We start from the raw sequence: 25,610 nt of genomic DNA, 5'->3' as shown, positions 1-25,610 counted from the left end.
GAGAGAGCCAGAAAGAGAGCCGAGCAAGCCAGAGAGTAGAGAGAGAGAGCAGAGAGAGAGCCAGAAGAGAGAGAGAGAGCCAGAGAGAGAGAGAGACCGGAGAGAGAGAGCAGGAGAAACAGAGGAACCAAAAGGACCAGGACCAGGATTCAGGGCATGTGAAGAGCCAGCAAGCCAGAAACCAAGTCCATTCAGGTGCGAAGCTAGGCTGAGGAACACAGTAGAGAAGAGGCTGTAGACCCAAATAGTCATAGTTATCAATGCCTGAGAAGACTAGTATAACCAAACAATTCTCAGCTATACATTGGATGTACTTAATAATTTCCCTGTTTCTAAATCACAAATTGTGGTTGACCTTGTACTATACTATGAGGAACATGGCCTGGTGTGTGTGTGTGTTGTTGAGGGGGAGGTGGCAAGAGATAAACTAACCCCATTTTATAATTTTGAATAGAGCCTAGTAAAGAAAAATGGCAATGGGCTATAGGAAGACCACCACCACACTTAATTGCATGGAAAGAATTGCTACTCCAAAGCAGAACAAAGAATAGTATTAGGGTTTATTCAATTAAAAAAACTTAATTAGCTTTTAAAAATGAAGGAAAAAGAAGAAAATCAAGCAGCAAAAAAGCCATTATCATTAACAGGTTGCATTCACTAAGATGACACAAACAGAGCTTATCAAATACCTTTATGACCAACATAATTTTCTAGCAGATCCTGACCATTATTAACTGTTGGATCTGTGAAGCTGAGACTTGCCACCAAGACCTGTTACTACTAACCCACTGAATTCTCTTACCCTTTTATTCATAAAATGTTCTCCAACATAAATTTCTCATTCTTTGTTAGTTACATTTTACAAAGGATATTTTACCTGTAATTAGGCTTTGGACAAGATAAAAACCTTTATTTAAAAATACAGTATTCTCTTCCTTTAAAAGTGTGTCCAGAAAAAGGATTTAGATAAAATATGATTTTAAAAAACAGGAAACAAAGCCAAATTATCACAAAAATCAAGAGAAATTGGTGAGACCCAGAATATCAAACCAACCAGAACAGCCAGAAGAGAGGCAGGGCAAATAGATTGAGAACAACCACAGGCACATCAAGTTTTCCCTGAAGCCTCTCCCCACAGCATTTTTGTTCTGCAAGTTAACAACCAGCTCAGAGATGTCCAAGTTGCATACAGTCTAACTTTTACCCACCTCACATAATGGTGAAACCATTTATTTAATAAATACAATATCAGAAAGGGTATACATTAGGAGACCCACTTCCTTAAAGAAGCTGGGAATTCTCTCTTAGGAACAGCATCATATAACCTGGGAAGCACTGTGGAAATCCAGGCACATTTTCTGTAAGCTGTGACTTCAACTATAAACTAAATTCTATTCCTTTCTATGTACAATGAGTCCCTGGGATCCTTGGTGGGGAATCGGCAACAGCAACCTCGTAATCCATAGGCCAAACCAAGGGCTGTTTCCTTTTCTTCCTTCAATGCAGAGGCTCACGCTCTCCTGCTGTTCATCGAAAGTGTGAGAAGTAAAAACATTATTGATCAGTGGCATTAGGAATATAACAATAGAGAAGAGAAATGGCTTCCAATTATTGTATCTGGGACCCTTGTGAATACAAAGCCTTACTAGCTTTAGGATCTTGGCTATAAATGGTAAATTAGTAGTAGCTTTTGAAATCCTTGGGCATTCAAGTTGGCTAACTTTTTCCTTTTATAAGAGGAAGGTTGAGACAGCTGATATCTATTTACAGAGGTTCTACAGTAAAAGGTTGGCTGGTGCAGAAGGAGTTTTTTTTTTTTTTTTTTTTAGATACAGAGTCTCGCTCTGTCGTGCAAGCTGGAGTGCAGTGGTGCGATCTCGGCTCACTGCAAGCTCCACCTCCCAGGTTCAAGCGATTCTCCTTCCTCAGCCTCCTGAGTAGCTGGGACTACAGGCCCCTGCCACCTCGCCCTGCTAATTTTTTGTATTTTTAGTAGAGACGGGGTTTCACCGTGTTAGCCAGGATGGTTTTGATCTCCTGACCTCATGATCCGCCCGCCTCGGCCTCCCAAAGTGTTGGGATTACAGGTGTGAGCCACTGCGCCCAGTTGCAAAATGAGTTCTTAAGGGGAAGATTACTCACAGGTAAAGCTTGAAGACCTTGCACTCTTTCCTCCCACCAAGCGTTTTGTGCTTCTTGATCCTGTGTGGGTCCCAGAGACCCCAGTGTCACCATGATGGGTATCTCCCTGGGGTGACTGGGCCTGCTGGGCTTCTCTCAGTTCCCTGAAGTGCAAGGGGGGAAAAGTAAAGGCTACTTGATCTCCAATCAGAGATATGTATGATCAAAACTAATATATAAATGTTTTTCTTTTTGTTTCAGCATTTACAGAAACAAAAAGCCTGAGCTATGTACAGAATAGAAAATTCAGTTACTATGGTTGTCATAAAAAATGGTTGACACACACATGTCATACAACATGGTAGGTTTAGCTCCCCAGGCTCTGCTGATCAGAGTATAAATGATCTTTAAAATGTTTTAAATTAAGTGAGCAGCTCTTCAGGCTACATATGAAAGGTACCAGGGTCAACAAACCACAACTTCTGAGTCAAATCTGGCCTATCATCTGTATTTATAAATAAAGTCTTATTGGAACACAACCACTCATTTATAGTGTAAAAACAGCCATTGACAACATATAACAGCAGAGTTGAAATCATTCCAGCAGAAAGCATATGGCCCACAAAGCATAAAATATTTACTCTCTAGCCCTTCACAGAACAAGTTTTCCAACACTTGGTCTAGACCAGTGGTCCCCAACCTTTTTGGATGTCCCCAACTAGGGACTGATTTCAAGGAAGACAGTTTTTCCATGGGTGGGGAGTCGGGGGAGGAGATGGTTTCAGGATGAAACTGTTCACCTCAGATCATCAGGTATCAGATTATTGAAGGAGTGCACAACCGAGATCCCTCACATGCACAGTTTACAATAGGGTTTGTGCTGTAAGAATTTAATGCTGCCACTGATGTGTTGGGAGGCAGAGCTCAGGCGGTAGTGCTCACTCACCCACTGCTCACCTCCTGCCATGCAGCCCAGTTTCTAACAGGCCACAGACTGGTACTGGTCCTTGGCCCAGAGGCTGGGGACCCCTGGTCTAGACAATTTCAAGATGCTGTCTGCCCCATCTCTATGATAGGTGCTCATCACTGGTACTGGCTGATGATAGTCACCTGTGTCTCCATAGCTGGCTTCCCAGAATGTATACACCACACCTTAAGAGGTACTTATATTCTTGTGAGTAACATATGTAAGTATAGTACTTTGTACTTTGTTTATTAGCTGGGACAATGGAATTCAAAACTAGAACAGAAAAATATTAAGTGGCTTATTAGGAAGATTTACCTGACTAAAGGCCAAGAGTCTCTGCAAGTTATTATTAATACTAAGAAATCAGGTTAGGGATGCTTCAAAGCTAATCTTGCCAAGATGGATGACTGTATAGCCAAGAGAAGTTGGACTTCTAAGCTTATTTTAAGCAAGGACAGTTTTTCATTTTCTTCTTTTGTATTTTCAACAGTATACAGTATATGTAATAATTACTCAAAAATGCCTTCAGAACACTGCTCATCTCCAACCCTCCTCCATCAAATTCCTATTTTTTTTTCATTTTTCAGGGAAAAGCGTGAATGCAGTCCCCCACTACCACAAATTATGCAGTCGAGTTTTCCACATTTGGGGACATCGCAGGGGTCAGCACATCCGGAGTGCAATCAATGAGCCTCACCCTGAGAAAAACCACCTTCATGATCATGGTATCTTCCCTGCCAGGTGAGTATTTGAATTCCCATTTATTGAAGGAATGGATTAACAGGTAAATATATGCATGAATACAAGTCCACATGAGTAGGGGAACAGATTGTTTTCTTTGCTCAGAAAAATAATCCTTCTTCCGAATGTGTACCATACTGTCTACCTGCCTGCCCCTGAAATTTAATGGGTTTCTAAAATAGGTCTTATCCATCTTACCTGTGGTTATCTTATATTAGGTGATCACCGACCAGTTACTAAGATACCCACTGTCACTTAGAATCCTAAGTTTTCTTTACTGGTATTTCCTTATATTCCTCACTCTTGCTTCCTTTGTTTGCATTAACTGGAATTTTCTCTCTCAAGCAACCTAATCACAGAGCCTCCCAGCCCGATGCTACAAAGAGCTGCATGCTGCCAGTTTCCTTGTGGGTAGGGACCTATGTATTATAATGGTGAATAGATTTATACTTGAATCCACAGAGAAGACACAGTAGACTAGTTATACCATTGTGAGTAGTTCTCAGATTCTTTCTTGACCCCCCATCATCCAAAAATATACCTTTCCAGTGTGGCAGTCTTGAACTTTTCCAAATTCAGCTGCTGCTGGAGCTCTTCTGTTTTTCCCAGGGAAGGCCGAAGAACTCTATTTCTGGCCAGAGCTGCTGCAGAAGGTCTCTGTTCAGCATCAGGGTGGATCATGTTCTGATGATATAGGACCAAGAGGAAAGAAACAGAAGCTTCACTATTGGGAAAAATCTTCCCACTCAAGCCAACTCCAACCCAGCTTCTCCTGGTGGATTTTGTAAGACATTGCTTCTGCTTTGTGCAGAGGAAAGAAATGAAAACTGAGCTCCATCTTGGGCAGGAGGATTGTCCATGTCTGGTAGCACCAGTTGTCCACACCTTTGATTTGTCTTTAATCATATTTTGGAGCTGGCTGGCTAACTAGTCTTTTGCCTTAGTTTTAAAGCAGAAAAACTGAGACCCTCAATAAAAATTATCCAAATTACTGGAATGGCCAAGACCAAAACCCAGTTTGCCCAACTCTTACTCCAGTTTACTTTCTACCACATCATGTTGCTTTTTCACTTAGTATTAATAACCCAACATGACAGTATTCCTGAAGCATTTATTTTAAGGTAGAAGATGTAACCTACCATGATTTGAATATAGTAGAAAATACCTAATTATATACAGCAACTGACACTGTCATATAATGAAGAAAACACTGAACCAAATTCAGACCAAATTCAGAGCCAACTCCACCATTTGTTGTATAAACTTTGCTGAAGCTCCATTTCCCTTACCTGAAATTTGGGATAATTATATTTACTTTCTTGAACTATTTTTAGAATTTAATGAATTATTATATGTATTATCTAGTATAGGGCCAGCATTTAGGTACTGAAATATCAACTAAATGCAAAAGCGGTTTACACATGGAAATAGGTGATTAGGCTGAACAAAAGGAAGCAGGAAGAGTTTGCCTCCTTTCAGGAAAGCAAAAGAAGTCAGGAAGAAGGACAGATTTGTAAATACATTTGAAGTTTGCAGGTAAACTGTGAAACTAATCTCCGATACCTGTAGTCCAGCTACTCAGGAAGCTGAGGCAAGAGGATTGCTCCAGCCCAGGAGTTCAAGGCTGCAGTAAGCTGTGATTGTGCCACTGCACTCCAGTCCAGGCAACAGAATGAGACCCTGTCCCAAAAAAAAAAATCTAATCTCCAAGGAAGTAGATATTTCTAAGGCTGTTTTGGGAATCCTAACCAATCCTGTTCCTTAAGACATGATTTGAAGTCATATATACATTTTTCTTGACATGATTAAGCTTCTTGACAGTATAAGCTTTTTGTGTCTATTTCAACATAGTATCTTTCTTTTCTTGTCCCGACACTACTCAGATGTCATTAAGTACAAGTAAAACATAGATTTTTGAATTGACATTATGCCTTTTTTCTACTAGCTCAAATAATTGGTATTATCAATTATCAATAAAGTAGTCTTATACCTTCTTACATAACAGAAATTCATTCTTTTAGTACTATCACTGTTATCACTAACGATAGTTAAAACCCTGAAGTAGGAGCTAAAGGACCAGATTTGATTTTGGAGTTAGCCAGTCATTCATTGTGACTACAGGTGTCAAGGAGCTGCCCTGAGCCATGGTTTCCTCAATTGCAGGATAAGATGCCACCTGTCTACCTTATAGCATTGTTAGAAAGAGCAAATGAAAAAATGTTTGTAACACGATTTTTAAACTAAGGATGAAAAGATTTTACAATATCCTCCGAGTTTCCTTAAGAAATTTTTGATCCACACCCCCTCTGCCGCCTGCTTTTTTTTTTTTTTTTTTTTTTTTTTTTGAGACGGAGTCTCGCTCTGTCACCCAGGCTGGAGTGCAGTGGCACGATCTCGGCTCACTGCAAGCTCTGTCTCCCAGGTTCAAGACGTTCTTCTGCCTCAGCCACCCGAGTAGCTGGGACTACAGGCGCCTGCCACCATGCCCGGCTAATTTTTTGTATTTTTAGTAGAGACAGGGTTTCACCATGTTAGCCAGGATGGTCTCATCTTATGACCTTGTGGTCCACCCTCCTCGGCCTCCCAAATTGCTGAGATTACAGACTTGAGCCACCGCGCGTGGCCCCCACCCCTTATTTTTTCTGGACTTCTAGTCACATTCCTTTTTCTGTTAGTGACACTACCAGCATCTCCATTTTTCTTTGCCCAACTACTTGCCATCGCATTAAAAAAAAAAAAAAAGATATTGCATCTTCTGTTCATCTCGTAAGAGATATCACCTTGAGCAGACTGGAAAAGCTTTCTGAGAGCTCCTGAGGAACGTCCGGAAAGTTACCCTTGCGGATATGGTGCCATGCAGCACCATTGGTGGGCAAGGACTCTGCTCCTGCAGCCACTGCAATTGTTAATCCCAAGGCAAATATGTCTGCTTTGGGAAGGTGCCGGTAATCCTTCAAAACAGAAGACAGGAAGGCCAGTTACTATGCCAAGCAGAGTGAGTCTAGATTAAAATACAACTGGTAGGAAAGGTTCATTCGAGTGCATATAAGGTCTAAACAGACACGATGGTCAAAGGTACATTCACTGTAGTTAGTGATTTCTAGAGAAGAGAGAACATAAACCTACCTGATTAACACTGCTGTGCCCTGAGGAGTCCAAGGCAGAAACTTACTGCCATTTTGCTGTCAGGCTCAGAAAGGCTTGCTACATAACTTGGCTGATCACAGGAAGGAAATACTCATTTTTACCTGATTATCACCCAGGAAGAAGTTACATCCTTACTACGCCTGACTCAACAGACATTGGAGAAGATGGGCAATGACTAAACGTCATTTCAATAAGCAAAATTGATGGTGCTATCAGAACAATAATGGCATGATAAAGATTGATTGGACCAATATGGGCTTGAGGAAAAGGCTTCCTTCTTAGTAGGCAATCCGTGAGGTTAGGAAGTCTAAGAAATATTGGGAAACAGTAAAGGACATTTAGAAAGAATAGTCTGAATACTGATACATCCTTGATTGAGCCAGCTTTCCTCACTTTTTTGGAAGAGTTTCTCTCCTATCTTTGGTCTCCATTCTGAATAGGAAGAGGTACTATAATGATAAATATACAGTTTTAATTTTTTGCACTGAGATCCTCCATTTGAGAGTCAAAGATTCAACAGATTATAAAATACCCTCATTTCCCTAATCTATACCTCTTGCAAAATCTCATTAGCCAGGAAGCGACTATCTCCTTCTTCTACTTTGGGTTTGTTTATTGATGTTGCATGGCCCAGGTCACCTAAAAAAAGATAGGAAAAAGGAAAAAAGAATAAAATAGAACAAAAGAGCTTTAAAAGCATGTCTTTCTTAAAATGAATAAATTGAGTCACCAGTATAAATTTTATAGGATAATGGTAACTGGTAAGACTATAAGGCAGACTAACCAATTTTATATATCACATTGGCAGAGAGAAACCAATCAGCTTCATTTTCAACTTCTTCTATGACTCCAGAGGATTCACTTTGCATCTTGTGACAAATGAAGATATTACCTGAAAAAAAAATGACAGGATAGATGTAAGTAATGATTTCTAAGCTTTTTCCTCTCAAAGATTCTTTTCTGTATTTGACAATTCAGCTTCTCTCCTTTCTTCTTTTGTGTGGACATAGCAAGACTACTAAGGTTTTTTTTTTTTTTTTTCTATGAAATCTCACATCACTTCTGAACAACTAGTGATTGATAATACCTATTTAAGTTGAACTGACCTCATATATTCTCCATTCTCTGAAGGGGCTGGTATCAGAGTACTATTGTCCCCAAAATAAAAAGTTAGTAAGAACTCGTCCTTGAGTTTCACATTAATGAGTGACAGTTACTCATTTCTCCTTAATCAGTGCAGAGTTAGAATGAGTATAGCCCTAGTCATAAACACAATCAGAATGTAGCTGATATGCTGTCACTTGCCTTTGTAGTAAATTAAATACCTAATTTTACTTTTTTGGCCTTACTACTATATGGGTAAGTGTCTTTTTTTCTATGTCCGTTGGGCCTAGGGGAGAATAAAGCTACTTAACTGATTTTTTTTTAAGGAACACAAATGGAAGAAAGGGGTTCTGACAGCAAACACTGTCTTTGACACTTGATAGACATACAGACCTAGATTTTGATGATAGCATAGAAAGAACAAAATACGGTAGAAGTAGCAGAAGGGAATCACACTGACTAGGTTTGATGTCCAGGTGTACCATGCTAGAGTTGTGGATGTAATTAAGGCCAAGGGAAATCTGTAGAAGGATGTCCTTGAGTTTTGGCTCTTCAAAATAATGGCCAGACTTAGTGTTTTCAGATATAGCAGCTTGCAAACTCCCACCTGGGAAAGAACAACACAGAATAGCCCCACAGTATGAGTCTTATAGATGAAAGCATAGTAAATACAATTGGCCTCCCATATCCTCAGGGTATTAGTTCCAGGACCTCCTGCAGATATCAAAGCCCCAAATGCCCAAGAGCTTTGTATAAAATGGCATAGTACTATGATCAATACATTCCTCATGAATGGCTTCAGTCCAACAAATAGATTACTTCAGTGTCAGTGCAAAGCATATCTGCCCCATTTATGCCACAGACATGTTGGAAAGGAGAATTACAGGGCTTTCCAAAGAGGAAAAGAAAATGCCAGTATCTCAGGCATCCAGTGTATGGCCCCATTGATTCCAGTATTTACCAGCTAACATTTTAAAAGTTTTACCTAATTATTAACTAGAAGATGAATCAGGCATAGTCATATAGCTACTATTGGTGTCAATGATTAGCTCCTTGTCAGTGTCGGGCTAGTAGTTATAGGCCGTCAGTAATTTTAATTAATTGAGTCTAAGTCTAATTTCATTAGAAATACATCATAAAATATTTAATGACTGCCAACCCAAGGAAAATATAAAAGCTGCCTATACACCTAAATCTTATTTGAGCCACAGTATTTGTACATCAACTGTACTCAATTTATTGTTATCAATTAAATAAAAGGCCTGGATTCATATAGCTATCTGATCTTGATTCTAAGGTATTAGAATGCTTCTGAACACTTTTTTTTTTTTTTTTTTTGAGACGGAGTCTCACTCTGCCACCCAGGCTGGAGTACAATGGCATGGTCTCGGCTCACTGCAACATCCGCCTCCCGGGTTCAAGCGATTCTCCTGCTTCAGCATCCCCAGTAGCTGGGACTAAAGGTGCATGCCACCACACCCGGCTAATTTTTGTATTTTTAGTAGAGACGAGATTTGACTATATTTGGCCAGGCTGGTCTCGAACTCCCGACCTCGTGATCCGCCCGCCTCAGCCTCCCAAAGTGCTGGGATTACAGACATGAGCCATTGCGCCTGGCCTCTGAACACTATTAATTAGTGTTCATTGGCAGGTTCTTCAAATTATAGAGACCTAGCTCTAACTGGCAGTTACAAAGACCATAGCTCCACTCATTGAGCTCTGAGATAGTCATGGAATTTGAGGGAATTCATATTTAAATGCATTCTGTGTAAAATTGAATTTAAAGAATTATTTTAGCATGATATGTAAGTTCAGAAGGGAGAAAAATTTAGCTCCTTTCAGAAACACAAGGAGGGCTACAGTAAAGTTTTTTACTTTTTGTGAGTCTTCTTAGAATTTATACACTATATATGACTTATTAATAATAAGTAAGGAAAGAGAGCATTTTGGAGCTTGTTAAAAATGAAGTCACTCGGCTAGATGCGGGGGCTCACGCCTGTAATCCCAGCACTTTGGGAGGCCGAGGCAGGTGGATCACCTGAGGCTGGGAGTTCAAGACCAGCATGACCAACATGGAGAAACCCCGTCTCAATTAAAAAAAAAAACAACAAAAAATTAGCCAGGCATGGTGACAGGTGTCTGTAATCCCAGCTACTCAGGATACTGAGGCAGGAGAATCGCTTGAACCCAGGAGGTGGAGGTTGCGGTGAGCCGAGATTGCACCATTGCACTCCAGCCTAGGCAACAAGAGCAAAACTCCATCTCAAAAAAAAAAAAAAAAAAAAAAATTGAAGTCACTCCAAGACAAAGTGTGTAGGTGAGGTCATGAGGTGCTACCAATGAGGAGGAGGGCTGTAACCACCAAAGCTCTGGTTTCTCTACCAGCCTGGATGTTGCTTAAGGGGAGGGAGCACATCTAACTCATCTTCACTTGCCCAAGGTCTAGCATGGAATAAATATTTTCTGAACTGAATGATTATCCTGACAACAGAAGGGAAAGAAAGAATAAGTCGAGAACCCCTTTAAGAGGTATAGAAGCTCTGTGCTTCCAAGCAAGACTATAATATATGGTGTAGACTTTTTAGGTATGTCTGCTATCCGTGGAATGAACTATGAGGAGGAGGGAAAGTTTATTTCTGAAGGCTTATAAAGTTCATCTCCCTCTTCATAGATATTCATCTATATACTACTTACCATCACAGTATTCATTCTGAATGATCATGTGTTCATCTTCTGCCCATGAGGAATAGTAACGTACCACATGGGGGTGATGTCCAAGCACCGCGTGAGCATAAACTTCATGCAAAGCCGAATTCCTACGAGACAGAAAAGCATTGAGGAATAAAAACATCAATCAAGATAATGTACACAAAAATGTTTCTTAAAAATATAAGGCTTTATTAGCAATGGCAGAATATTTACTGAGAGCTCACTGCTTGCTTACTATTTTATCTCATTGAATCTTAATAATCATTTGGTAATATACAGTGGAAAGGATGAAGGTTCTTGAAAGTTAAGTGGCCCAAAGTTGAACTGGTAATAGTAGACTTAAGAGCAGAACCTTGGTCAGCCTGGTGCCAAAGTCCATTGTTTTTTGATTTTAACATGGCATATGTAAAGAGAAGCTTTAAATGGTTATGCCTCAATGGCAGATGTGCGTCAGGTCTTCATTTCATCCTATCACAATCAAAACATTTTAATGGGCTTAACGAGAAGGCCACTGTACACCAGATTGTGGATATTGTAATGGGCCTTCGATTCATCTCTATAAAGGCTAGGCAGTCATTAGAGTGAATGTTAGCCTCAGCCAATATGATATACTCACAGGAATAGCCTTGGGGAGAGATATTCCTTATGGAATAGAAAATCCCAACACAAATTAAGCAAGATAGAGTACTTGATGAATCTCAGTATAAAAATGAAGAACTAGCCAGGTGTGGTGGCACATGCCTATAGTCCCAGCTACTTGGGAGGCTAAGGCAGGAGAATCACTTCAACCTGGGAGGCGGAGGTTGCAGTGAGCCAAGATGGTGCCACTGCATTCCAGCCTGGGCAACAGAGCTAGATTCCATCTCAAAAAAGAAAAAAAAAAAAAAAAAAAAAAGAGGAATTCTAAAACCTGTAATTCTAGATTCTGCATGTTAAGTATATCCTCACAGTTCATAAAAAGCCTTGGCTGATCTGAAAATATGTGTTTTCCTTGTGATTAAGGAAGAACTTTTGAACAGTTCTGGGAATCAAACAAACTTTTATTTTCCCATGCATGTAGTCTTTGAAACTTTATTATTGAATTCATTGTTAACATAAAGTAAAGATAAACCAGTGAGTTTATAATAACTTTCTATTTGGTAATATTTCTGATAAATGAAACAGACACCAAAGGACAATTCCACAAATATATTCATTTTTTTTTAAAAGTCAGAAAGACCAGCAGTAGAAAGTAAAAGACAAAAAAAAAAAAAAAAAAAAAAAAAAAAAGCCACATCATGATTGGCCAGGTGCGGTGGCTCACGCCTGTAATCCCAGCACTTTGCAGGCAGATCACAAGGTCAAGAGATTGAGACAATCCTGGCCAACATGGTGAAACTCCGTCTCTACTAAAAATGCAAAAATTAGCCGGGTGTGGTGGCGCGTGCCTGTAGTCACAGCTACTCAGGAGGCTGAAGCAGGAGAATCACTTGAACCCGGGAGGTGGAGATTGCACTGAGCCAAGATCGCACCACTGCACTCTAGCCTGGTGACAGAGCGAGACTCTGTCACAGAAAACAAACAAACAGAAACACATCATGATCTAAAATGATCATGTTATATTTTAGGAAGTAACCTCTCTCAGCTGGAAAACTCAGAAAGATTATGAATATAAGACAACATATAATGTGGGGTGATTTTAAAACACAAATGATTTTTAATGACATCAGTGCTATAATTTAAAATAATTTGTCAAGAAACAGCTCTCCAAATCTAAGTTTATACTTCTAGTGCATTTAAAAGGTACTCACTTATTTGATAATTCTGTAAAAGTTTTCATAGAGCGCTTTATTGCATAAACACATCCATCCAGCCTCTTAATGCACTTGTAGACTGTACCAAATTCGCCAACCCCAATTTTTTCGACCTCCAAGAATTCTTTTTCATAGCGGGAAGCCATGTTGGTTTCTCGTAAAACACATCTCTAAAGTATTTTAATAAAAAGGAAATTAGAGTAATTCTAACATGTTGTAAGCAATAAAATTAAACAATATTACAGTCCTAAATTGCCCCAAGTTTTCAAAAAGACTTTTGAGGTGATTGCAATGAATTCTACCTGGGTCAATATTCATGGTAGCAAGAACTCCCCAATTGCTGACTATCTTCTTTGTTTTCTTTGTAACCTTCTGTACAACCCTATACTGACAATTCTCACTTATTTTTCAATATTCTTTTCTCTATCTGGGCATACTGTTCTTTTCTACATGTTCCTAAGGGGAGACAACTTCTCACACCCAGAGCCCTTAGTTCAAAGAATAGCTGGGACCTGGGTGGAGCAAATTAAAAGAAATGAGGCCAGGAGCGGTGGCTCACACCTGTAATCCCAGCACTTTGGGAGGCCGAGGCAGGAGGATCATGAGGTTGGGAGATCGAGACCATCCTGGCTAACACGGTGAAACCCCGTCTCTACTAAAAATACAAAAAAATTAGCCGGGCGTGGTGGCGGGCTTCTGTAGTCCCAGCTACTCGGGAGGCTGAGGCAGGAGAATGGCATGAAGCCGGGAGGCAGAGCTTGCAGTGAGCTGAGATCGTGCCACTGCACTCCAGCCTGGGTGACGGAGCAACATTCTGTCTCATAAAAAAAAAAAAAAAAAGAAAGAAAGAAATGAAAGACCCCCCCCCCGCCCTTCTTTACGTGTCTCAGCGTCTGAATGCTAATGTTTCCATCTCAAGCTGAATAAGCATACTTGCTTTCTGTTTCTTTTCCCAAAAATACTAGCCTGGAGAAATGATTTTGTCAGAATTGTCAAACTTTGATGATTTTGTCAAAATTGTCAAACTTTGATGATTTTGTCAAAATTGTCAAACTTTGATGATTTTGTCAAAATTGTCAAACTTTGATGATTTTGTCAAAATTGTCAAACTTTGATGATTTTGTCAAAATTGTCAAACTTTGATGATTTTGTCAAAATTGTCAAACTTTGATGATTTTGTCAAAATTGTCAAACTTTGATGATTTTGTCAAAATTGTCAAACTTTGACAATTTTGGTTAGTTCAGACTATGTGCTCAGGTCTAGCAACCACTCCCACTACTGGCCAACTAGCAACATCACTCATTGCCCAGGTAGTAAATAATCCCAGACCAATCTAACTCCTTTCAGTTTTCCCTTCTGTAGGATGAAGATCATGGCAACTACTCTTCAGGGTTCTTTTAAATATTACATGAGAATATACAGTATTACATATATTATAAGTAACACATATCTTAGGATAGTGTCAAGTATATAGTAAATTCTCATTAAACTATTGTGACCAAAAATCTCCGTAAATTTATATGAATCTAAATCCAAGCTGATTTATCTCCCAAAGTCATCTTTTCTCAGTGTCCCAATCCTGAAGAATTTTTCTCCAACTTTATGAGTTTGAAACATCTTGGGTTTTACTACTTCCTCATTTTCATCATCTAATTCCAATCACTTTCATCAGCAAGATCTCTTAATTTTCATTACCCTTAGCCAGTCTCAAGCTCTGTTCCCTTCTTGTCTGGATTTGCTACAGCTACCAGCCCTCTCTTCAACTCTTCTAATAATAAGAGTTATTTTTGCAAAATGATACCATAGAATCGAGATGCCTAATTGTTTCCTATGAGAAATTCAAACTCCTGATAAGAAAGCCTCAAGACCTTCTACCAACTGCACACTCACTACTTGACTACCCGCCCCCTAGATACCAACAAAGCCAGTGTACCACCTGCATCTATCCCTGACCACTCCCCACCTACCGTACCCCTCTTACACATGAACTCTGTTCTCCTGCCTTGATAGCATTAAAAGTTATTTACTTATTTAGCCTAAATTATCTTAATATACAATCTTTTCCTACCCAGGTCCTATTTCATAGAAGTATTTACTAACCCCTTCTAGATTTTAAATATATACATACATATGTATATTCACATTGCACATATGTACATACACATATACACAAATGCACATAGCTTATAGTTTCTTATTTACGTATAGATTGTTGTGAAATTTCAAAGGTTTTAACTCCTGTTTGGGCAGATGTTTTTCCTTAAAGGGTCTAACTAAATACAATGCTTTGAACTTATTTAATGTTCAATAAATATTAGAATTTCTATCTGAAATCAAGAGATAAATTATAAAATAAGTGAGGAAGAAAATCCAAGAGTAAAATAATGGAGGCATAAGTCAGAAACATTTGCATATGAAGGAACGCCTGTGCCAGTGACCTTCTTTTCTATGATTTTTACAATAGCCAAGTGCTAACATTTTAACATATTAACATATTTATTTACACAAATAAAACTTGCTTCAGAAAACTTTAAAAAATTTAAAGGAAAAACAAATATTAAGTTTCCACCATTCAAAAATGTTGAAATAGCAGTGGTTAGAGCTCCATTTCATTCTCCCTGTGATTAATGTGCAATAGATAGTTATGGTCATTCAGCATATAAAATTTTGAGTCTTTTGCACACTAAACATTAAACATATGCATGTTTTCAAGGTGTTATAAACATCTTAATGGCAATTTAATATTTCACTGACTTAAAACTGTAATTAGCTTAGCCATTTTTCTATTATCAGGCATTTGGTCTCCCCTGTTTTTTGCTGTTACAATAAAAATCTCTAAGGATAATGTTTACAGTATTATTTTCTTAGGTTAGTTTATCAAATGAGCGATAGATCAAAGATTGTGAACATTATAAAATCAAATATTGATACATTTAAGAGCTAAAATTTTACATATAAATCTCTGGCTCTATGCCACTTTTTTCCATTATCTTTTTCTATTTTGAGACCAAAAATATCTTAATTTTCCCTTCACTTCTCTACCCCATGAGTGTAGAATTTTTCTCCAGATTAAAGATAGTAGCAGAAATATTTAATTTTAAAATACTCTAAAGTAACGATTCAGCATATACATATCAGACACTGCCTGGCAAAGTTACAACTAGCTGAGAACATAGACCCTGACTAGGGTCCAGATAAATTCAGCTGCAAAGCACAGTTACAAAGCTGGAGTGTGAGATAGGGTGAGGTGGGGAGGGGAGGAGAGAAGGAAAGTAGGAGAAAGGAGGGGAGGAGGGGAGATGGGGAAGAGAGTGCAGAAGAAGGGCAGAAGGAGAAGATAGAAGAAGGGAAGGGAGGGCACAGGGAGAAGGAGAGGAGGGGAGGGTGAGGAAGGAGAAAAGGGAAGGTAGGCAAGAAGGGAGGAGGGAAGAGAAAGAGGGAGAAGGGGAGGGGAAGAAGAGAGAGAATAGGATAAGCTGCCTATATTGCGGCAGCTGGGACAAAGAACCACGCTTACCTTGGCAGGCAGCCCTCCCTTGCCTTCCTCTGGACCAGCTTCCTCACTTAAAGAAAAAAAAAAGTTTATCAATATATAATTAATATTTATTGAGCCTGAACTATGCTAGGTTGTAGGGATGTAAGAGTAAATAAGACAATTCATTTCTCTTCGATTTATATGTGGAGTCAGGGATAACCAGGAAATTTCAATACAAGAAGCTAGAACCAGGTAAGATAACAAGGATACCATGGACAGCACTCAATTATTTCAAGAGTGAAAAGCTTTCCCAGAAGAGAGAATATATACGCCAAGATTCTGGGAATGAGTAGGAACTAGCTAAGGGAAAAGAGTGAGGTTTTCAGCAGGTAGAACACCATGTGCTGGAGCAAGAGAGCACAGAACATATGTGCAACTGTTCAATGGGTATCATTATCCCCAAACTAGGAAACCAAGACAGAGAGAGGTTAAATAACTCTAGGTCAAACAATTGGCAAGTGGCAGAACTGGGACTTGGAGCCAGGTCTGACGCCAAAGCATTTGCTCTTCACTGCCACACCACACTCTCCTTCCAATACCCACCCCTCCCCCAGAATCTGGCTTTGTAATCGGTTCACAGGTAGATTACAAGTAGGGCAGAATCTCCTCTAACCTGGGATGAGATATTTTCAATTACTCTTCAACAAGCTAAGTGACCAGCAGACGTCCTCTTTGCCATGCATACTTGTATTCTGGATCCTTAAGCAAGATTTCAACTAGCTATAGATTTTTCTTTTGGAGAAACACAAGGTAGAAATGGCAAATGGAAGGCACTACACTCATGGAAATAAATCGATGCTTGGTATTTGTGATTTAGTACCACATTGTAATACTTTATGAAGTGTTTATAAATTATAAAAATAAGGAAAAATACTCTCTTAGAAGCACCAAATGATGCTACAAAAGTGTCAGGATTTCAAATTAGCTGTCTTTGTTGCTGGCTTCAGTGAGAGTGTAATGATTTACAGAGACTCCTAAAGAACTAAAACCAATCGAATTCTTGGTAGCCAAAGTAGGTGGGTGGACTTGTGCTGAAGTCCTGTTTATTTAAGTAAGAAGGAGATAGTGTTGAGAGAAGCTATCCTGGTCAAAGACTGATTAACACATACTCATTGATTCCAAAGAAACAACTTGACATAGCACATTAAATGCTCTGCAAAGTTTACATTGTTAGCTGTCCATTTATTTCGCTGAGTACATATGAACACAAATGACTGCCCCACTTTGGAGGTGATTCCATTCTATAAAAAAGCCTTGAAGAGACATAGTAATGTTCCTGAGTAATATGCACAATCCTTATTTCGATGATTTCTGTCATTCAGGGCCCTTTATGGAATAGTGTAGTTTGGCTTTCTGTTCTTTAGCAGCTCTGAAAGCAATGCTTTTTTGCTTCAGCCAATCTTCCATCACCCGCAGAGAAGTTCAAATCCTTGCTCTATAGCTTTCATCACTAGTCACACAAGACTCAAAGCAGCAACATACTCTTTGAAGTTTGAACTACACCTTCCCCAACTGCCAGCCTCATGAGGCCCCTGAATGCAATTCCATAGCCCACTCAACTTCCTAATAGAAGCCAGAGATCTATTGCTTATTCTGTCTTATCCTTTTATAGAGAAAGCATCTACAGTACACATCGGAATGGAAAGATGTTGGAATCTCTGTGATAAAGCAAGTAAAACCAGCACTGATATCTAGGGAGGGGAGAATATGTAAACATACACATTTCATTCAAATAGAGTTCTTGTTCCTAATCTTACTTTAACACTCACTTCTTATTGCTTGACTGTAGTAGGGTCAGTTCTCAAAAGTCATAAGTAATAGAGCACTTACAGATCTCCTCGCATTTTCCTCTTGCCACCAGATTGAAGAAATAATTTTTTATAGGACTCTGGAGTGAAGGGATTAATATTGACCAGAGCCAATGAGGTTATCTCATCCTTGAGGGGAGCAGGTGTGAGCTTCAAATGCTTAGGGCCTCTGGAAGGAAGCTTCCCTGTTGGAGAAATTGCCAACCGGCTCAGCATGCTCTGAATGAGGATGACAAAAGGCAAGTCATAATAGCATTAGTGAAGACATTCCTTATCAGTTAGCTAGTTAATATTTGAATCTAAGAATGCTTTTGCTGAAGGGGCCTTAGAGATTATCTGGTTCCATGTGAACTGGTTGCACTGTAACTGCTGCTATTATGAAAACTATAGAATCCCAGTCTCTACCTCTAGATATTCTGATTCATGAAGTCAACACAGGAATCTGTACTTTAGTCAAGCTCCAAACCCTTCCCCTGGGCAAGCCTGTTAGCTGGCTATGAAAACCAGTTGTAGTCCTATCTCCAATTTTTAAAGACAAGGACATTAAGTTTAGACAAATAAAAATGACTCTATATACTCAGAGCTTATGCTTTAACTTCCCCTCAATTATTCATCCAAATATTTGTTTGGTGCCTACTATGTAGCAGATGCTGGGTTAGATGCCAAGTGGTACAGAAGTGAATTCTAAATCTTAAGGAATATATAGTTCATTATTCAGCAGTCCATCAGTGTTTCAGAAATAATCACCTTGTAAGGAAAAGATTTCATAGACTATTTAAACATGAAAAAAGTTTTTAATTTCACTTAAAATATAGCATTAACTGAGAAGTGCTTCATGAAGTGGGGTAATGAGATTGAAAATTAGTACTCTAAGCCCTTAAGATTCAGATCTTTGCAGTGGCTACAACCAGCTACCAACAAATAGGCAAATGTGCAGGACTTACCACTCCAAGTGGGATACAAGAAGAGAACATCAGCCTAAACCTAACCAGAATGAAACCAAAGGGCAAAGGGAAAAGCCAAAGAATTCCAAGGCAGAATGCTGACCTGATGTCAGGGGCCAGAGAAGTAGCTGTGTTATGGATCTTCAGGAGGATGGCAGCACACACAGGGGCCACAGTATAAGCACTGTACTGTGAGGCTCTTTCTAAAAGACTTCTACAGTTCTGATCATCTCTGCCCTTGATATTTTAGTGTAGAAGCAGAAGCCAGATTGCGTGATTCATTAAAGAACGTGAGTCTACAAAAAATGAATACTGGATCTATTGTAAATACTAAATAAATGATTGAATAAGCAGGAATGAAGGAAGCTATGGAATACACACAGTAACCTAGCCTTTTTTTTAAGTGAAGAAAAATGACGTCATTGCCAGAGTTAACTGTTTCTCATATCTTGGACTTCATAGGGCTACTTGAAGAATCCAGGGGGCAGACAAGCCCTCATTGACAGACTCACAGCTTTCCTGCGTGTTTATCATGAAGACTGAGTATTGGTTCAAAATAAGTGAAACTATAATGATATTTCTCAGTTATCAATGTGATTTACAAAATGAACCTAGAATTTTGTAGTAAGTCATTCTTAGAATTAGTTTTTTGTAATGCTGATTATCATATGGAAAGTAAAATGCATCTATTACATATGAAACAGTGGGTAGCCACACCTGGAATGCAGCACATAATTCTAGTTGCCACATCTCAAGGAAAATATACAGGGCCTAGAAAATATTCAGATAAAAATTATTCATATCAGGGAAGACAATATTGGAATTTCCAGTCAGGAAATATGAGAGCCAAGAGAATTTGTGAGCACCACTTATGATGCAGGGAAGGATATTATGTTAGTATAGTCGTTATTGCTGGAATAGTAGAATTATGAGTAACCCTTTCAAAATCTCAAATAACAGTTTGAGATAAGACATATGAAAAGAACTTCTGCTTGGAAGTAGAGGAATTTGAAAATTTATTGAAAGATGACACAGGTTGAGAGTATAAAATGTGCTCCAGAGAGGGCAAATAATTCCATAAGGAATAGCTCTAGCACAGATGATTGAGGGAGATAAGGGAAATTTGGAGGATAGCTACTTGACTTATGAAGATGATGAGAAGAGAAGGCAACCTCTCACAAAAACAAACATAGTATCTTGGGACAGAGAATGATTTTAAAGGCCCAGTCAATATGATTAGTCCCTTGATGCTTGAATTCTGATATTATTGGGATGTTTGGATGTTTTAAAGGCCCGGTCAATATGATTAGTCCCCTGATGCTTGAATCCTGATAACACTTGGATATCATGTTGAAATATAATCCCTAGTGCTGGAGGTAGGGCCTGGTGTGTGGCATTTGGATTACAGAGGTGGATTCCTTGGTGCCATCCTCATGATAATGAGCCAGTTCTACTTTGTTAGTTCACGCCAGATCTGGTTGTTTAAAAGAGCCTGACACTTCCTTCCTGTCTTGCTTCCACTCTCTCACTTTTTCTCTCACCATGTAACAAGCTGCCTTGTTTCTGTCCACCTTCTGCCATGATTGTCAACTTCCTGAGGCCCTCACCAGAAGCAGATACAGGCACTATGCTTACTGTACAGCCTGCAGAACTGTAAGCCAAATAAACCTCTTTTCTTTATAATTTACCCAGTCTCAGGTATTCCTTTGTAGCAAGGCAAACAGACTAACAAATCCCTTCTGCAGTATTCCTACCAAATGGTCATCAATGAGTGTTCTATGCTTTTAGCCACAGGGAGCATACACCTCCTAAGCATGCTCTTCTATCTCTAGATGATTCTGTCAGGAAGTCCTTACAGTGAACTGAATTTCATATGATTTCTCGTTCAATCCCTTGGACAGGACTGACTAAGCCAATCCTCCTTTCCCATGCAGCTTTGTCTTCTGCATAACAATGATCAGCCACCAAGCCTCTTTCCTCTAAGCAAACTATGTTTTCATAAAGTATGTACTTTCCCAGTTGCATTTCAGTTTTGCTCCCAAGCCCTGTTCTCTGCCTCTCCCTTAAATGCATTATCCAAGATTTCTAACTGGGCCACTTCTCTCCTTACTCTGGCACTCAGGCTATGTGACCTTATCTCCACCCATGGCCTCATCTACTTCCTAAATGCTGTAGATATCTAAATACGGATTTCCAATTTTCATTGTTTTCTTGTGCCCTAGACCCAGTTACCCAACTTTTTATACCACATCTCTGCTTTTCTCCAAACCCATATATCCCTTAGTGTCATCTATCTTGATTCTGTCTACTGAACCAAGCAAGAAACCTCAGTCATCAGATTGTTTTTGTTTTCCCTCAACCCCTCCATCAAGTCATCTCTTAATTTTTTACTGTCTCTCCTAGTCCAGGCTCTTCTCTGTTCAACAGAGCTATTCTAAATACTGCTCTACCACCAGGCTCTCTCATGCTCCATCCCATCATATGTACAAAGGTCATGATTTTTCCAAAAAAATCCCTCTACTCAAAACCATGGTAATGGCTCTCTCAACACTCTCAGGATTAAAATCTTGATCTAGCTTCTGCCCACCTACACTGGCCTCATCTCTTGCACTCTCTCATACACAGGCCCCTCTCACACTGAATAACACGCTGTTTTCCAAGTGTAGCAGCTCCTTCCCCTCCATAACTTGGTGGATACTTTTCCCTTTGCCTAGAATTCCTATTCCCCTCTTTGCGTGGCTAACTCCAAATATCCTTTAAGACATCTCTCAAACATTACTTTCTTTGGAAAGTCTTCCCTGATAGAGATTTAATTCCTAATTCCTTCTCATCATGCTCAACCATTCCTCTAGTACACATGGTTTGAACTTTATTGTTTCATCTTTATTCATTTTGTGGGCTCTTTTTGAAGGCAGTGAATGGGTTTTGCCAGCAGAGGGTCTGCTAACACATCAAGGTGTTCAGTTAAGCTGTGAATGATCAAATGAATGTCTTGTTTTCTTCCCTGTGTATTCTTACTCAAAGCCACATTCTCTCAGCCCATTCTCCCCCATATATCAAAACTGGACCAACTTTCATTGCCCTTCTATACCTTTCTTTCCTGATCACTGCACTGAGAATCTGTCCAGCGGGTTGTGACCACACTTATCACATAGTGCCTATTGGCATAACTCCTCTCTCTCTGCTAGACTGTAAGCTTTTTGAGGGCAGAGACTGTATTATATGCTCCTTACCTACAGGGAATTCTCAAAGAATAAATGAGTGATTAATTGGTTGGTGCTGTGACCATTGAAAAACCCAGACATAGACATCGGAGCATATTAGTTTTTCTACAATTCAAACAAGCAGCTTAGAATTTCCTGGTATACATGGTACCCACACCCAGCAGGTACTAAAGAGACCTGCTGAAAGCAACTGTGCCACAGTCAGGATCACAGATGTTATTATGATTATCTTAAGTGCCTCAAGCTGAGCCAGCAGGAAGCCAAGCTAATACCAATCCTAGGACTCACACACCATGGCACCAGAGTTGATTAGAGGTAACCCTGCCCCAACTATGGCTTTAATAACATGAACGATGCAACAGGACACCAATCACAACAAGAATAAAGGAATATGCTACTAGGGACTCTTGCTTATTTGCCATCCTCAGCTTATGAAGAAGTATCAACAAGTTTCCTCTTTGCTGACATATAATAGAAGAACCTGTATTTCATTAGACCAAGGAGGGGAGAGGAGTTTCTTCTGCGAGGAGCAGCAGCAAAGAGATATGACTGTGTTAAAACAGTGAGTGTGGATATTCTTATATTAGAAAGTATTGGTAAATAATCACACAAAAATAGAGCCAGTTGGCGTAATGGAAAGAACAATAGACTAGGCCAAAAAGATCAGGTTTCTAGTCCTGTCTGTAACATTGGCTGAGCTATGAGATAGTTTCTGTCTTGGGTTCTTCATTTTCTCATATGTAAACTGCACAGCTGGGGCTCTAAATCTCAATATTCCTTCCAGTTCCAATATTCTTTAACTAGGAACTTTCTTCTATCCAAGATTTGTTTGTGACCAATAGCCAATAGTTACTGGCACCAGTGGTTTTGAGAAGACAACTGACAAACCATTTAATTCTGTCCATTTCCTGGTAATTTTAATTTCTTCATTTTCATCAATAAATGTGTATTTGAGGATATACACAACCTGGAGGTGACTGTCATACACACATGAATCCACTCTATCAGCTAAACTACAGGAAAGCAGAGCTTGGTGACCTGCGTCCCTTTTTCCCCCACCCCTTACTTACTTTGGGAGTAGAGGGGCTGTCACTGGGCAGCAGCTTGCTCTTGCTGTCTGGTTGGGCTGGTGTCTCAGGACATTTGAGAGGGTGTGACACTGGAGTCCTCAAAATCTGATCTGGACTTTCTTTGTCTTTTTCCAAAGATGTGTCGAGCTCATGCACGTTGCTAAGGGGAGTCCGAGGTGGTGTACCCTTTGCCTCTGAATCCTGCACTTCACCCTTCTCTGGGGTTTGGCTTGAAGCTTCCCTGCTTTCTTCTGCTTTCTTCTGCCCTTCAATCTCAGTCTCCTCACAATAGGAAAAGTTTAATTTCTGCCTTAGTTCTTTGTCAATATCTTTGTCATCCATCTCAGCCAAAGAGCTTTACAACACAGACAAAAAGCTCTATCGGAAGGGAACACTGGGAATCTACAGAAGCAGGGAGGAGAGAATAACTTAACCTGCAAGTTTCGCGATGGTAGCCTGAATTTCCCTCTACCAACTAACAGCTACAAGACACGGTGTTAATTTTCTGCCTTAAGTACCACCAATCCATAAGACCTCAGCTTATCCTGATTTCCATTCTGATTAAAGAGAGCTCCAGTGACTCTCGGAGCAATTAAATGCAGTTCATGTACAGAACTCTTCTGGATATGACACATAGTCTCCCTGAACCCATGTGTTACCAAATACTAGTGAGAAAATTGGATTCCTTTAATTTAGCATGGCTTTAAAAATACCCATTAGCCAATTTGGGAATAAGCTCATATTGAAAAGAAATTATTTTCACTCCTTACACCTGCCATTTATAAATATCACCCTCTCCTCCCTTCTCCTCCCCACCCACCCAATAGCTAACAGCAGGTAATTACAATTTAGCATCACCTGGCTATCATAATGATCCTTAAACAGCCTCTAACATATCTTGACTGGAGTTTATATCCCTGACAGACACAGCTTAGCTCTGTGCCAAACACACCTGCCCTAATTCAGGCATCTGCCTCCTGCAGCTGTTAGCTGTTAGCAGTTAAAGCTTCTAGGGAATTGAACAAAAATTTAAACTGACAAAAGAAAGGCTAGAAAGATCAGCAACCCATAGAAACAGATATGGATCACGGGAAAACAGCAATGGCTTCTGCCAAAAGTGCCTTATATTGTAAAATGCTTTTTAATATCTTTAGTACACATTATTTAATTTCTTTCTCAGAGAAGCCCCTATGAGAAGGATGAAAAATTCTTTGAAGAAAAAAACAACTATTACACAATCAAGCTGTCCCTCTTCTCTTCCAGTTATATAGCCAAAGGAAATAAAATCACTATCTCAAAAAAATACCAACACACCCATGTTCATTGCAGCATTATCCACAACAGCCAAGATATGGAAACCACCTAAATATCCATGGACAGATGAATAAAGAAAATGTGGTGGATACACACACACACAATAGAATATTACTCAGTCATAAAAAAGGAAAGCCTGCCGTTTGTGATAGCATGGATGAACCAGGGGGGTATTAAGTGAAATAAGCCAGGCACAGAAAGACAGATATTACATGATCTTACTTATATGTGGAATCAAAAACAGTTGAACTCCTAGAGGGAGGGAGTAGAATGGTGGTTGCCAGGATCTGGAAAGGCAGGGGAAATGGGGAGATGCTGATCAAAGGGAACACACTTTCAGGTATAAGATGAACAATTCTGGGGACCTGATGTACAGCATGGGTGCGTATGAGTGTGGTAATTTTTTGGTAATCATTACACAATATATAGGTATATCAAAGGAAAAAGGCCTCACTGATATCACATTATAGAAGAAAACTATGTGAGAGGCAGTCCATGAAAAAGGAAAATAATACACTCATGACCCTCAAGGAGGCTTCAGAGGGACCGCAAATGAGGAATTATTTATATGGTAAACATGGGCCCAAAGAGAGACAGGAACCAAGGCCAGCTTGATGAGTTTGAGACAAATGTTATTTCCTTTCTCTTTATAGTCTTTGCTACCTGTCACCCCTCTTCCATTTCCCTCTCTTCACAGATCTCTCCACCACTTTCTCCTAATTCCTTCCCCATTCCCAACCAGAACTCCTGACGAGGGTAATCCAGATGAAAACTAACTGGGGAGACTTCAAAGTGTTTTTTCAGCTCAAAGCCTTCTCATGCTCCAGCCCTTTGTAGGTGGGCACACCAATTCATCCTTCCTTGGCCCTTCCCTACAGCCTCCCACCCACACAAACTATCCCAGATAATTCAACAGGGAGTAAAATATTGCTCACAAAATGCAGTAACTCACTGCCCACCTTTGTCAGAGATTCAGTATCCCACAGGGGCCAATAAAAACAGAATCATCAAAGAAAAAGGATAACTCGTAGGTTACCAGTAATGCAATTATTATCAACTGGGATTCTCAGCCTAGGAGTGTCTTGTTTACAAATCAGCAAGCCAGATAATAGGATTTCTTTTCTACAGCCTT

The 25,610-nt window shown here is 39.6% G+C and overlaps 1 protein-coding gene and 1 non-coding gene across 2 annotated transcripts; both read right to left on the bottom strand.

Moving 5' to 3' along the window:
- Positions 1-542: 542 nt before the first annotated feature.
- Positions 543-23,919, bottom strand: WEE2 (WEE2 oocyte meiosis inhibiting kinase). Its single transcript, XM_032761967.1, has 12 exons — positions 23,165-23,919; positions 17,949-18,145; positions 16,101-16,146; positions 12,580-12,752; positions 10,775-10,896; positions 8,541-8,687; positions 7,761-7,868; positions 7,530-7,615; positions 6,610-6,780; positions 4,371-4,513; positions 2,143-2,285; positions 543-1,523 (listed from the first exon to the last, which is right to left on the bottom strand). Exons 1-12 carry the CDS (start codon positions 23,504-23,506, stop codon positions 1,498-1,500), a joined length of 1,704 nt encoding a protein of 567 aa, XP_032617858.1. The 5' UTR covers positions 23,507-23,919; the 3' UTR covers positions 543-1,497.
- On the bottom strand, positions 3,673-3,837 carry LOC116809946 (U1 spliceosomal RNA). Its single transcript, XR_004370106.1, has one exon. It is a non-coding gene; the product is annotated as a U1 spliceosomal RNA (small nuclear RNA).
- Positions 23,920-25,610: the final 1,691 nt, after the last annotated feature.

This window comes from Hylobates moloch, unplaced genomic scaffold (genome assembly GCF_009828535.3).
Source record: "Hylobates moloch isolate HMO894 unplaced genomic scaffold, HMol_V3 SCAFFOLD_1, whole genome shotgun sequence".
NCBI lineage: Eukaryota > Metazoa > Chordata > Mammalia > Primates > Hylobatidae > Hylobates > Hylobates moloch.
The sequence above is the reverse complement of the archived record's forward strand: the minus strand, read 5'-3'. Positions and strand labels throughout refer to the sequence as shown.